The 13,422-nt window shown below is 66.7% G+C and overlaps 2 protein-coding genes across 2 annotated transcripts in view; one reads left to right on the forward strand and one right to left on the reverse strand.

Annotated features, from left to right (window-relative positions):
• The window catches only part of UBA1 (ubiquitin like modifier activating enzyme 1), a 49,735-nt gene extending 46,692 nt beyond the window's left edge, over window positions 1-3,043 (forward strand). The window contains 3 exon segments of the mRNA XM_072848943.1: window positions 382-483; window positions 927-1,027; window positions 2,677-3,043. Coding sequence (XP_072705044.1) covers window positions 382-483; window positions 927-1,027; window positions 2,677-2,812 — 339 coding nt within the window. The 3' untranslated portion in view covers window positions 2,813-3,043.
• A 5,476-nt stretch (window positions 3,044-8,519) lies between these two features.
• On the reverse strand, window positions 8,520-13,302 carry VMA22 (vacuolar ATPase assembly factor VMA22). Its single transcript, XM_072848909.1, has 5 exons — window positions 13,253-13,302; window positions 11,447-11,553; window positions 10,195-10,298; window positions 9,657-9,739; window positions 8,520-8,545 (listed from the first exon to the last, which is right to left on the reverse strand). Exons 1-5 carry the CDS (start codon window positions 13,257-13,259, stop codon window positions 8,520-8,522), a joined length of 327 nt encoding a protein of 108 aa, XP_072705010.1. The 5' UTR covers window positions 13,260-13,302.
• Between the last annotated feature and the right edge of the window lie 120 nt (window positions 13,303-13,422).

Raw genomic sequence — 13,422 nt, forward strand, 5'->3', positions numbered from 1 at the left:
CTGACCCATAGAACCCAGCCCCATAGCGTGGCGGGGGACCCTATAGATGTCCCACAGGGGCCTCGTGGACCTGGTGTCTACTGGGTGCTGCCCTACAAGGGATGGGGTTGGGTGGGGGTTGACTTCAGGAGGTGGGTTGGGGTCTTGGTGGGGTTGGGGCGCTGCCCCACGGCTCCCTGACCCATAGAACCCAGCCCCATACCGTGGCAGTGGACCCTATAGGTGCCCCAAGTCACCCCACGGTCCAGTTGCCCCCCTTGGGTCCTTGTGCCCAGCCATGGCTCCTTCCCCATGGGTTCCACCCCCTCGCCGTGGGTCTGAGCCCCCTCGCCGTGGGTCTGACCCCCACGCCGTGGGTCTGACACCCCCCCCCCCCCCCAGTACTACGAGGTGGAGTGGACACTGTGGGACCGGTTTGAGGTGCAGGGGCTGCAGCCCGACGGGCAGGAGATGACCCTGCGCCAGTTCCTCGCCTACTTCAAGGTACTGGGAGCACTGGGAGGGACTGGGGGAGACTGGGAGGGGGGTGGGGCGGCCGTGGGGGCACTTGGGGGGCTGGGGGGGCACTTGGGCCCCACCCCATGTCCCCCAAAAGGACCCCAAGTCCAAAGGGGGCATCCCAGGGGAAGGTGGGGAGATGCGGCCACCACAGTAGCTGGTGCCCCCCACAGCCATGGGGTGCTGTGGGTCACCGTGGGGCACCCTTGGGTGCCCTGCGCCCCACCCCCACACACACCCCCCCAGCGTCCCTACGTCCCTTTGGAGGACACCATCTTAAGAGGGGGACACCCCAGCGAGAAGATGGGGAGATGCGGCCACCACGGTGGCTGGTGCCCCTGAGGCCGTGGGGCGCCGTGGGGCACCGTGGGGCACCCTTGGGTGCTCTGCGCCCCACCCGACGTCCCCGCGCGCGTGTCCCCCCCCAGAAGGAGCACCGGCTGGAGATCACGATGCTGTCGCAGGGCGTCTCCATGCTCTACTCCTTCTTCATGCCGGCCGCCAAGCTCCGCGAGCGCCACGACCAACCGTAGGGGCCGGGGGGGCGCCCGTGGGTGGGGGGCGCCCGTGGGTGGGGGGCGCTCGGGGTGAGGGACGCGTCCCGTGGGTGAGGGACAGGGTCCCGTGGGTGGGGGACGTGAGGTTTGGGGTGAAGGACACGTCCCATGGGTGAGGGACAGGTCTTGGCCGTGGCCCCATCTCTGTAGGGTGGCAGTCCCCGTGGCTGAGGTCACCTTGAGGTGATGTCACCCCACGGCCACGTCCCCGTAGGGTGACGATCTCCATGGTGGTGGCCACCACTGTGGTCACCGTGATGCCACCCCATGGCCACCACTGATGGTCACCATGATGCCACCCCGTGGCCACGTCCCCGTAGGGTGACAGTCCCCATAGTTGAGGCCACCACTGGTGGTCACCACGATGCCACCCCATGGCCACATCCCCGTAGGGTGACGATCTCCATGGTGGTGGCCACCACTGTGGTCACCGTGATGCCACCCCATGGCCACCACTGGGGTCACCATGATGCCACCCCGTGGCCATGTCCCCGTAGGGTGACAGTCCCCATAGTTGAGGCCACCACTGGTGGTCACCACAATGCCACCCCATGGCCACCACTGTGGTCCCCATGATGCCACCCCATGGCCACCACTGATGGTCACCACGATGCCACCCCATGGCCACATCCCCATAGGGTGACAGTCCCCATAGTTGAGGCCACCACTGGTGGTCACCACAATGCCACCCCATGGCCACCCACTGTGGTCACCATGATGCCACTTTGTGGCCACCACTGATGGTCACCATGATGCCACCCCGTGGCCATGTCCCCGTAGGGTGACAGTCTCTGTGGTGGAGGCCACCACTGGTGGTCACCACGATGCCACCCCATGGCCACATCCCCGTAGGGTGACAATCTCCATGGTGGTGGCCACCACTGTGGTCACCGTGATGCCACCCCATGGCCACCACTGATGGTCACCACAATGCCACCCCATGGCCACATCCCCATAGGGTGACGATCTCCATGGTGGAAGCCACCACTGTGGTCACCATGATGCCACTCCATGGCCACCACTGATGGTCACCATGATGCCACCCCGTGGCCATGTCCCCGTAGGGTGACAGTCTCTGTGGTGGAGGCCACCACTGGTGGTCACCACGATGCCACCCCATGGCCACATCCCCGTAGGGTGACGATCTCCATGGTGGTGGCCACCACTGTGGTCACCGTGATGCCACCCCATGGCCACCACTGGGGTCACCATGATGCCACCCCATGGCCACATCCCCGTAGGGTGACGATCTCCATGGTGGAAGCCACCACTGTGGTCACCATGATGCCACCCCATGGCCACCACTGATGGTCACCATGATGCCACCCCATGGCCACATCCCCGTAGGGTGACAGTCTCTGTGGTGGTGGCCACCACTGATGGTCCCCACGATGCCACCCCATGGCCACCACTGATGGTCACCGTGAAGCCACCCCACAGCCACATCCCCGTAGGGTGTCAACCTCCATGGTGGAGGCCACCGTGCTGCCACCCCGCGGCCGCGTCCCCGTAGGGTGCCGCTCTCCGTGGCGGTGGCCGCCACGGGCCGATGCCACCGCGGGGGCGGGGGGTGGGGCGGGGGAGGTGACACCGGGTGACGCGGCCGCCCCTCGTCCCCCAGGATGACGGAGATCGTGGCGCGCGTCTCCAAGAAGAAGGTCGGCCGCCACGTCAAGGCCCTCGTCTTCGAGCTCTGCTGCAACGACGACACCGACGCCGACATCGAGGTGCCCTACGTGCGCTATACCATCCGCTAGCCCCGCCCCCCGGGGGGCGGGGCCGAGCCTGGCCACACCCCTGCCTGCCCGGCCACGCCCTTTGCCCACCTGGCCACGCCCCCCCTCCGTCGAGCCCCGCCCCGTGTCCCTCCCCCCACCCCCCTTTCCCTCTAGTTGTTGTTGTGTCTTGGCCCCGCCCCCGAGTTGGGGGGGTGGGGCTTGGGGGGGGCGGGGCGAGGGGGGCCCCGCCCAATAAATATAGACGTTGGCAAAAGATGGCTGCCGCCCCGTGCATCGCCTGGGGGGGGGGGGGCGGTGGGCGGAGCCAAGGTGACCACAGGGTGGTGACATCAGAGTGGCACCAAGATGGCGGCCGGGTGACACCAAGGGGGTGTGGCACCAAGATGGCGTCTGGGTGACATCAGAGTGGCACCAAGATGGCCGCCAGGTGACACCAAGGGGGTGTGGCACCACGATGGCTGCCTGGTGACATCAGAGTGGCACCAAGATGGCGGCCGGGTGACACCAAGGGGGTGTGGCACCAAGATGGCCACCTGGTGACATCAGAGTGGCACCAAGATGGCGGCCGGGTGGCACCCTGGTGGCACCAAGATGGCGGCCGGGTGACATCAGAGGGGCACCAAGATGGTGGCCGGGTGACACCAAGGGGGTGTGGCACCAAGATGGCCACCTGGTGACATCAGAGTGGCACCAAGATGGCAGCCGGGTGGCACCCTGGTGGCACCAAGATGGCGGCCGGGTGACATCAGAGTGGCACCAAGATGGCGGCCGGGTGACACCAAGGGGGTGTGGCACCAAGATGGCCACCTGGTGACATCAGAGTGGCACCAAGATGGCGGCCGGGTGGCACCCTGGTGGCACCAAGATGGCGGCCGGGTGACATCAGAGTGGCACCAAGATGGCGGCCGGGTGACACCAAGGGGGTGTGGCACCAAGATGGCCACCTGGTGACATCAGAGTGGCACCAAGATGGCAGCCGGGTGGCACCCTGGTGGCACCAAGATGGCGGCCGGGTGACATCAGAGGGGCACCAAGATGGCGGCCGGGTGACACCAAGGGGGTGTGGCACCAAGATGGCCACCTGGTGACATCAGAGTGGCACCAAGATGGCGGCCGGGTGGCACCCTGGTGGCACCAAGATGGCGGCCGGGTGACATCAGAGTGGCACCAAGATGGCGGCCGGGTGGCACCCTGGTGGCACCAAGATGGCGGCCGGGTGACATCAGAGTGGCACCAAGATGGCGGCCGGGTGACACCAAGGGGGTGTGGCACCAAGATGGCTGCCAGGTGACATCAGAGTGGCACCAAGATGGCTGCCAGGTGACATCAGAGTGGCACCAAGATGGTGGCCGGGTGACACCAAGGGGTGTGGCACCAAGATGGCCACCTGGTGACATCAGAGTGGCACCAAGATGGCCGCCAGGTGACATCAGAGTGGCACCAAGATGGCTGCCGGGTGACACCAAGGGGGTGTGGTACCAAGATGGCCGCCTGGTGACATCAGAGTGGCACCAAGATGGCAGCCGGGTGGCATCAGAGTGGCACCAAGATGGCGGCCGGGTGACATCAGAGGGGCACCAAGATGGCCACCTGGTGACATCAGAGTGGCACCAAGATGGTGGTCAGGTGACATCAGAGTGGCACCAAGATGGCGGCCGGGTGGCACCAAGGGGGTGTGGCACCAAGATGGTGGCCAGGTGACATCAGAGTGGCACCAAGATGGTGGCCGGGTGACATCAGAGTGGCACCAAGATGGCGTCCGGGTGACACCAAGGGGGTGTGGCACCAAGATGGCCGCCTGGTGACATCAGAGTGGCACCAAGATGGTGGTCAGGTGACATCAGAGTGGCACCAAGATGGCGGCCGGGTGGCACCAAGATGGCTGCCAGGTGACATCAGAGTGGCACCAAGATGGTGGCCGGGTGACATCAGAGTGGCACCAAGATGGCCACCTGGTGACATCAGAGTGGCACCAAGATGGCGGCCGGGTGACACCAAGGGGGTGTGGCACCAAGATGGCGGCCGGGTGGCACCGAGCTGGTGGCCCGGGGCTGGGGACAGGAGGTGACACGGAGCCGAGAGCCGCCGCCGCGCCTTTATTGGGGACGGGGACGGGGACGTGGCAGGAGCTGGTGGCCCCGGGGTGGCCGTGGCCTCCGTGGCCTCCGTCACCGGGGCGGTGGCAGCGCCGTGCCCCGCAGGCGGGCGCCGTGTCACCCGGGATGTCCTCGGGGGCTCCGTGTCACCTGGGGGCGGCTCCCCGTGGGTCCCCCTGTCACCCGTGGGTCCCCCTGTCACCCGTGGTCCCCATAGGTCCCCCTGGGTCCCCGTGGGTCCCTGTGTCCCCATGGGTCCCCATGTCACCCGTGGTCCCCATGTCCCCATAGGTCCCCGTGTCACCCATGGTCCCCATAGGTCCCCATGTCCCCCTGGGTCCCCATGGGTCCCCGTGTCACCTGTGTCACCCATGGTCCCCATGTCCCCATAGGTCCCTGTGTCCCCATGGGTCCCCGTGTCACCCATGTCCCCATAGGTCCCCGTGTCACCCGTGGGTCCCCAATGGGTTCCCCTGTCCCCCATAGGTCCCCATGTCCCCATGGGTCCCCCTGTCACCCGTGGTCCCCATAGGTCCCCGTGTCCCCATGGTCCCCATGTCCCCATAGGTCCCTGTGTCACCCACGGTCCCCAGGTCCCCATGGGTCCCCCCATGTCCCCATGGGTCCCCGTGTCACCTGTGGTCCCCATGGGTCCCCGCATCACCCATGTCACCCATGGTCCCCATGTCCCCATGGGTCCCCGTGTCACCCATGGTCCCCGTGTCCCCATAGGTCCCCGTGTCCCCATGGGTCCCCGTGTCACCTGTGGTCCCCATAGGTCCCCGTGTCACCCGTGGGTCCCCAATGGGTCCCCCTGTCACCCATGGTCCCCATAGGTCCCTGTGTCACCCACAGTCCCCAGGTCCCCATGGGTCCCCCCATGTCCCCATGGGTCCCTGTGTCACCTGTGGTCCCTGTGTCACCCGTGGTCCCCATAGGTCCCCGTGTCCCCATGGGTCCCCCTGTCACCCGTGGTCCCCATGGGTCCCCGTGTCCCCATGGTCCCCATGGGTCCCCGTGTCACCTGTGGTCCCCGTGTCCCCATAGGTCCCCGTGTCCCCATGGGTCCCCCTGTCACCTGTGTCACCCGTGGTCCCCATGGGTCCCCATGTCCCCCTGGGTCCCCATGTCACCTGTGTCACCCATGGTCCCCATGTCCCCATAGGTCCCTGTGTCACCCGTGGTCCCCATGTCCCCCTGGGTCCCCGTGTCACCCGTGGGTCCCCAATGGGTCCCCCTGTCCCCCATAGGTCCCCGTGTCCCCATGGGTCCCCGTGTCACCCGTGTCACCCATGGTCCCCATAGGTCCCCGTGTCACCCATGGTCCACATGTCCCCATGGGTCCCCCTGTCCCCCATAGGTCCCTGTGTCACCCGTGGTCCCTGTGTCCCCGTGTCCCCATGTCACCCGTGGTCCCCGTGTCCCCGTGGGTCCCCATGTCCCCATGGGTCCCCGTGTCACCTGCAGGCGTGTCCCCGGCGCTCTCCGTGTCCTGCGTCACGCGGTCCCCGCGTCCCCGCTCGTCACCACGTCCCCCGCCGTCTCCGTGTCACTCTCCGTCTCTGTGTCACCGGGGGTCTCGGTGTCCCCCAGGGTCTCGGTGTCCCCACGGTCCTCGGTGTCACCCGCGGCCTCTGTGTCACGTGCGGTCTCGGTGTCACCTGGGGTCTCGGTGTCCCCAAGGGTCCCCGTGTCCCCCATGGTCTCAGTGTCACCCGGGCTCCCCGTGTCACCTGGGGTCTCGGTGTCCCCGTGGTCCTTGGTGTCCCCAAGGGTCCCGGTGTCCCCAACAGTCTCGGTGTCCCCAAGGGTCTCGGTGTCCCCAAGGGTCCCGGTGTCCCCAAGGGTCTCGGTGTCACCTGGGGTCTTGGTGTCCCCAAGGGTCCCAGTGTCCCCAAGGGTCCCGGTGTCCCCAAGGGTCTCGGTGTCCCCAAGGGTCCCGGTGTCCCCAAGGGTCCCGGTGTCCCCAACGGTCCCCGTGTCACCTGGGGTCTCGGTGTCCCCAAGGGTCCCCGTGTCCCCCATGGTCTCAGTGTCACCCGGGCTCCCCGTGTCACCTGGGGTCTTGGTGTCCCCGTGGTCCTTGGTGTCCCCCGCCATCTCCGTGTCACCCTCCGTCTCTGTGTCACCGGGGGTCTCGGTGTCCCCCGGGGTCTCGGTGTCCCCAAGGGTCTCGGTGTCCCCAAGGGTCCCGGTGTCCCCAAGGGTCCCCGTGTCACCTGGGGTCTCGGTGTCCCCAAGGGTCCCCGTGTCCCCCATGGTCTCAGTGTCACCCGGGCTCCCCGTGTCACCTGGGGTCTCGGTGTCCCCGTGGTCCTTGGTGTCCCCAAGGGTCCCAGTGTCCCAAAGGGTCTCGGTGTCCCCCGGGGTCTCGGTGTCCCCAAGGGTCCCGGTGTCCCCAAGGGTCTCGGTGTCCCCCGGGGTCTCGGTGTCCCCAAGGGTCCCGGTGTCCCCAACGGTCCCCGTGTCACCTGGGGTCTCGGTGTCCCCAAGGGTCCCCGTGTCCCCCATGGTCTCAGTGTCACCCGGGCTCCCCGTGTCACCTGGGGTCTCGGTGTCCCCGTGGTCCTTGGTGTCCCCAAGGGTCCCAGTGTCCCAAAGGGTCTCGGTGTCCCCCGGGGTCTCGGTGTCCCCAAGGGTCCCGGTGTCACCTGGGGTCTCGGTGTCCCCAAGGGTCTTGGTGTCCCCAAGGGTCCCGGTGTCCCCAAGGGTCCCGGTGTCCCCATCCAGGTGACGCTTGCGGCGCAGGAGGGCGCGGTAGCGGGTGGCAGCGGCCGCCACGGCGCCCTGCAGCCCCGCCAGCTCCACCGCCACCGTCACCCCTGGGGACAGGGGACACGGGGGGGGTCAGAGGTCATGGAGGGGGTCAGGGGTCACCGGGGAGGACAGGGGCCACGGCAGGGGACAGTGGGGTGACACGGGGACAAGGAGATGACGCAGGGTCGTGACCTTTAGGGACACCCCCCACCCCCCCATGATTTGGGCCCCCCCAGATTTGGGGACCCCCTGGATTTTGGGGACGCCCCCCGGGTTTGGGGACCCCCAGAAGATTTGGGGACCCCCCAATTTGGGGACCCCCCAATTTGGGGACAACCCCCAGGTTTGGGGACCCCCCGGATTTTGGGGACCCCTCCACGGGTTTGGGGACCCCCTGTTCTTGGGGACCCCCAAATTTGGGGACACCCTCCACGGGTTTTGGGGACCCCCACTCGATTTTGGGGACCCCTCCCTGGGTTTGAGGACCCCCAGGTTTGGGGACCCCCCCAAGGTTTGGGGACCCGCTCAGTTCTTGGGGACCCCCCTGGATTTTGGGGACCCCCCCAAATTTGGGGACCCCCTCCACGGGTTTTGGGGACCCCCCCAGTTCTTGGGGACCCCCCCTGGGTTTTGGGGACCCCCCTCCAGGTTCTATTCCCCCCTGATTTTGGGGACCCCCGGGTTTAGGGACCCCCAAATTTGGGGACCCCTCCACGGGTTTTGGGGACCCCCCCGGATTTTGGGGACCCCCCCGGATTTTGGGGACCCCCCTCACCCTGGACGAAGCTGCCCTGCGCCTGCCGCAGGCTGGGGGGCACCAGCACCCCGAACCAGGCCAGGGGGTCGGGGGGGCTCGGGGGGGGCACCCCTTTTCAGGGGACCCGGCGCTGCCGCAGCCCTGCGGGGAGGGGCAGAGGTCAGGGACCCCCAAAAATATTTAGGGACCCCTAAACCCCACCCAAGGACCCATAGGAGCCCCCAGCACCCCAAATTCTCCCCCAGCACCCATGGGACCCCCAAGCACCCCAATATCCCCCCAGCACCCCAAATTCTCCCCCAGCACCCATGGGACCCCCAGGGACCCCCAGCACCCATGGGACCCCCCAGCACCCCAAATCCTCCCCCAGCACCCATGGGACCCCCAGCACCCATGGGACCCCCAGCACCCATGGGACCCCTCAGTGACCCCCGGCACCCATCACATCCCCCCAGCACCCATGGGCCCCCCAGGGACCCCCAGCACCCATGGGAGCCCCCAGCACCCCAAATTCTCCCCCAGCACCCATGGGACCCCCAGCACCCCAATATCCCCCAGCACCCGTGGAACACCACCAGCACCCCAACATACGCCCCAGCACCCCAAATCCTCCCCCAGCACCCCTGGGAATCCCCCCTGCACCCACAGGACCCCCCAGCACCCATGGGACCCCCAGGGACCCCCAGCACCCATGGGACCCCCCAGCACCCCAAATCCTCCCCCAGCACCTACGGGATCCCCCCAGCACCCCGAATCCCCACCAGTACCCATGGGACCCCCACAGCACCCATGGGACCCCCCCTAGGGACCGCCAGCACCCCTGGGACCTCCCCCAGCACCCCAAATCCCCCCAGCACCCATGGGACCCCCAGTGACCCCCGGCACCCATGACATCCCCTCCCCCACACAGCACCCATGGGACCCCCCAGCACCCATGGGACCCCCAGGGACCCCCAGCACCCCAAATCCCCCCAGCACCCACGCCATCCCCCCACAGCACCCATGGGACCCCCGAGCACCCCAAATCCTCCCCCAGCACCCATGGGACCCACCCAGCACCCCAAATCCCCCCAGCACCCATGGGACCCCCTAGCACCCACGACATCCCCCCCCCCAGCAACCATGGGACCCCCCAGCACCCCAAATCCTCCCCCAGCACCCATGGGACCCCCACAGCACCCCAAATCCTCCCCCAGCACCCATGGGCCCCCCAGGGACCCCAGCACCCATGGGACCCCCAGCACCCCCTTACCATCACCCCCCCCTTGCTGCGGATCGGGGTCCCCCCCCGTGCCCGGCACCTCCTCAAAGTGGGGGGCTCCCCCCGGGTCCTGCCTGGGGGGGGGGGACACAGGGGACACAGGTGTCACCTCCCGTGGGGACACCCCTGTCACCCTGCCACCCCCCAATGGTGCCATCAGTGTCACCCCCAAACCGGGGACACCCCTTTGTGTCACCCGCCCCCAGCTGGGGACACCCACGTCACCGCCACCCCCACCCCAAGCTAGGGACACCCCCGTGTCACCCCCTGTGTCACCCCCCAATGGGGACACCGGTGTCACCCCCTCCCAAAAAATGGGGACATCGGTGTCACCCCCCCCCCAAAAAAATGGGGACACCCCTCAGTGTTACCCCCCTTGGGGACACCCAGGTCACCTCCCCCCCCCCGTGTCCCTGTCACCACCCCGTGTCCCTGTCCCCCCCCCCCGGGTCCCCCTGTCCCCCCCCCCCGGTGTCCCCATGTCCCCCCCCCCCCGGTGTCCCCACGTCCCCCCCCCGGTGTCCCCTACCTGGGGAGGACGCGGACGCGGGGGACCATGGTGGCCCCGTACTGCAGGGACGGGACGCGGTGACAGCCCAGGGAGTAACGGGCCTGGGACAGGGACAGCCACCCCTGGGGACACGGGGTCACGGGGTCACGGGGTCACAGGGTCATGGGGGACAGGGACAGTGACCCCTGGGGACACGGGGACACGGGGTCACGGGGTCATGGGGGACAGGGACAGTGACCCCTGGGGACACGGGGACATGGGGTCACGGGGTCATGGGGGACAGGGACAGTGACCCCTGGGGACACAGGGACACGGGGTCACGGGGGACAAGGACAGCCACCCCTGGGGACATGGGGACACCACGGGGTCACAGGGTCACGGGGGACAGGGACAGCCACCCCTGGGGACACAGGGACACCACGGGGTCATGGGGTCATGGGGTCACGGGGGACAGGGACAGTGACCCCTGGGGACACGGGGACACGGGGTCATGGGGTCACGGGGGACAGGGACAGGGACAGCCACCCCTGGGGACACGGGGACACCACGGGGTCACGGGGTCACAGGGGACAGGGACAGCCACCCCTAGGGACACAGGGACATGGGGACACGGGGTCACAGGGTCATGGGGGACAGGGACAGCCACCCCTGGGGACATGGGGTCACGGGGGACAGGGACAGGGACAGCCACCCCTGGGGACACACATGTCCCCATGGGGGGTGGCATGTCCCCACCTGTGTCCCCACGCTGGGTGGCACATCCCCACGTGTCCCTGTGGTGGGTGCCATGTCCCCAAGTGTGTCCCCAGGGGAGTGGCACGTCCCCACGGCAAGTGACATGTCCCCAGGCGTGTCCCCACGGCGGGTGGCACGTCCCCGTGGTGGGTGCCATGTCCCCACCCATGTCCCCACGGCGGGTGCCATGTCCCCAAGCGTGTCCCCACAGCGGGTGCCATGTCCCCAGGCGTGTCCCCAGGGGGGTGGCACGTCCCCAGGCGTGTCCCCACGGCAAGTGACATGTCCCCACAGTGGGTGGCACGTCCCCATGGGGGGTGGCACGTCCCCACGGCGGGTGCCATGTCCCCAAGCGTGTCCCCACAGCGGGTGCCATGTCCCCAGGCGTGTCCCCAGGGGGGTGGCCCGTCCCCAGGCGTGTCCCCACGGCAAGTGACATGTCCCCAGGGTGGGTGCCATGTCCCCAGGCGTGTCCCCAGGGGGGTGGCCCGTCCCCGGGGGGGTGGCCCGTCCCCGTCCCCGTCCCCGCTGTCACCTGCCGCAGGAGCTGGCTGAGGAGGTGACGTCTCTGCTGCAGCCGCTCCAGCGCCTCCAGCAGCTCCAGCGCCGCCGCGTCCAGCGCTGGCCCCGCCCCGGGAGACCCTACGTAAACAACAGGCGTGGGGGACCCTACGTAAACAACAGCCGGGGAGACCCTACGTAAACAAGAGCCGGGGGGGACCCTACGTAAACAACACGGGTGGGGGACCCTACGTAAACAATGCCCATAGGAGACCCTACGTAAACAACAGCTGGGGGAGACCCTACGTAAACAAGAGCCGGGGAGACCCTACGTAAACAAGAGCCAGGGGGGACCCTACGTAAACAACAGGCGGGGAGACCCTACGTAAACAACACGCGTGGGGGACCCTACGTAAACAACACGCATGGGGGACCCTACATAAACAACACGCGTGGGGGACCCTACGTAAACAACAGCCGGGGAGACCCTACATAAACAATGCCCATAGGACACCCTATGTAAACAACAGGCGTGGGAGACCCTACGTAAACAACAGCCGGGGAGACCCTACGTAAACAACAGGCGTGGGGGACCCTACGTAAACAACAGCCAGGGAGACCCTACGTAAACAACACGCGTGGGGGACCCTACGTAAACAACAGGCGTGGGGGACCCTACGTAAACAAACACCCGTGGGGGACCCTACGTAAACAACAGGCGTGGGGGACCCTACGTAAACAACAGGCGTGGAGACCCTACGTCAACAATGCCCATAGGAGACCCTACGTAAACAACACGCGTGGGGGACCCTACGTAAACAACACGCGTGGGGGACCCTACGTAAACAAACACGCGTGGGGGACCCTACGTAAACAATGCCCGTAGGACACCCTACGTAAACAACAGCCGGGGAGACCCTACATAAAAAAACACCCATGGGAGACCCTACATAAATAACACCCGTGGGAGACCCTACATAAACAAACACCCGGGAAAGACCCTACATAAACAAACACCTGTGGGAGACCCTATGTAAACAATGCCTGTAGGAGACCCTACATAAACAACACGCATGGGGGACCCTACATAAACAACAGCCGGGGGAGATCCTATGTAAACAATGCCCGTAGGAGACCCTACATAAACAACAGCCGGGGAAGACCCTATGTAAACAATGTCTGTAGAAGACCCTACGTAAACAAATGCCCGTGGGGGACCCTACGTAAACAACAGCCACGGGAGACCCTACGTCAACAAACACGCGTGGGAGACCCTACATAAATAACAGCCAGGGGAGACCCTACGTAAACAAACACCTCACCTCCATGCAAACAAACCCCCATGGGAGACCCTACATAGACAAACTAAGCCCCCATGAGAGACCCTACCTAAACAAACACCCCAGCCCCACATAAACAAATATCCCCCCCCCCGGAGACCCTACGTAAACAAATCCTCCCCCCATGACGGACCCTATATAAACAAACAAACCCCCCATGACAGACCCTACATAAACACCCCAGCCCCATGTAAACACGCCCCCCCCCCCACCATGGGAGACCCTATATAAATACACCCCGCCCACCACATAATTACCCGCGAGGACGGCGACCCTACATAAACACCCCCCACACACCACATAAACACCCCTCAAACACCCCAGGCATGGGCGACCCTACATAAACACAAACACCCCTGCCACAGGAGACCCTACCAAAACTGCCCCCACCACCGCCCCCCTCCGAGACACCCTACACCCCAAATCCCCATCGCTGACCCCTCCCCAAGGCGACCCTACCAAAACAAACCCCCGGGACCCCTCCCCGGCCCCTCACCCACCCTCCATTGCCGCCGCCGCCGCCACCCCCGGCCCGCGCCGCGGCCTCACGCCGGGCCACCGCCTCCTCCAATAGCAGCCGCCCCAACCGCCCCTCCGCCAATCAGCGCGCGCAGCGGGGCGGGAGGCGGGGCCTGGCTGAGGGCCGGCGGCGCGGCGGACTGAAGCCGGC

The sequence above is a fragment of the Ciconia boyciana genome, chromosome 34 (assembly GCF_034638445.1).
Source record: "Ciconia boyciana chromosome 34, ASM3463844v1, whole genome shotgun sequence".
In the NCBI taxonomy this organism is placed as follows: domain Eukaryota; kingdom Metazoa; phylum Chordata; class Aves; order Ciconiiformes; family Ciconiidae; genus Ciconia; species Ciconia boyciana.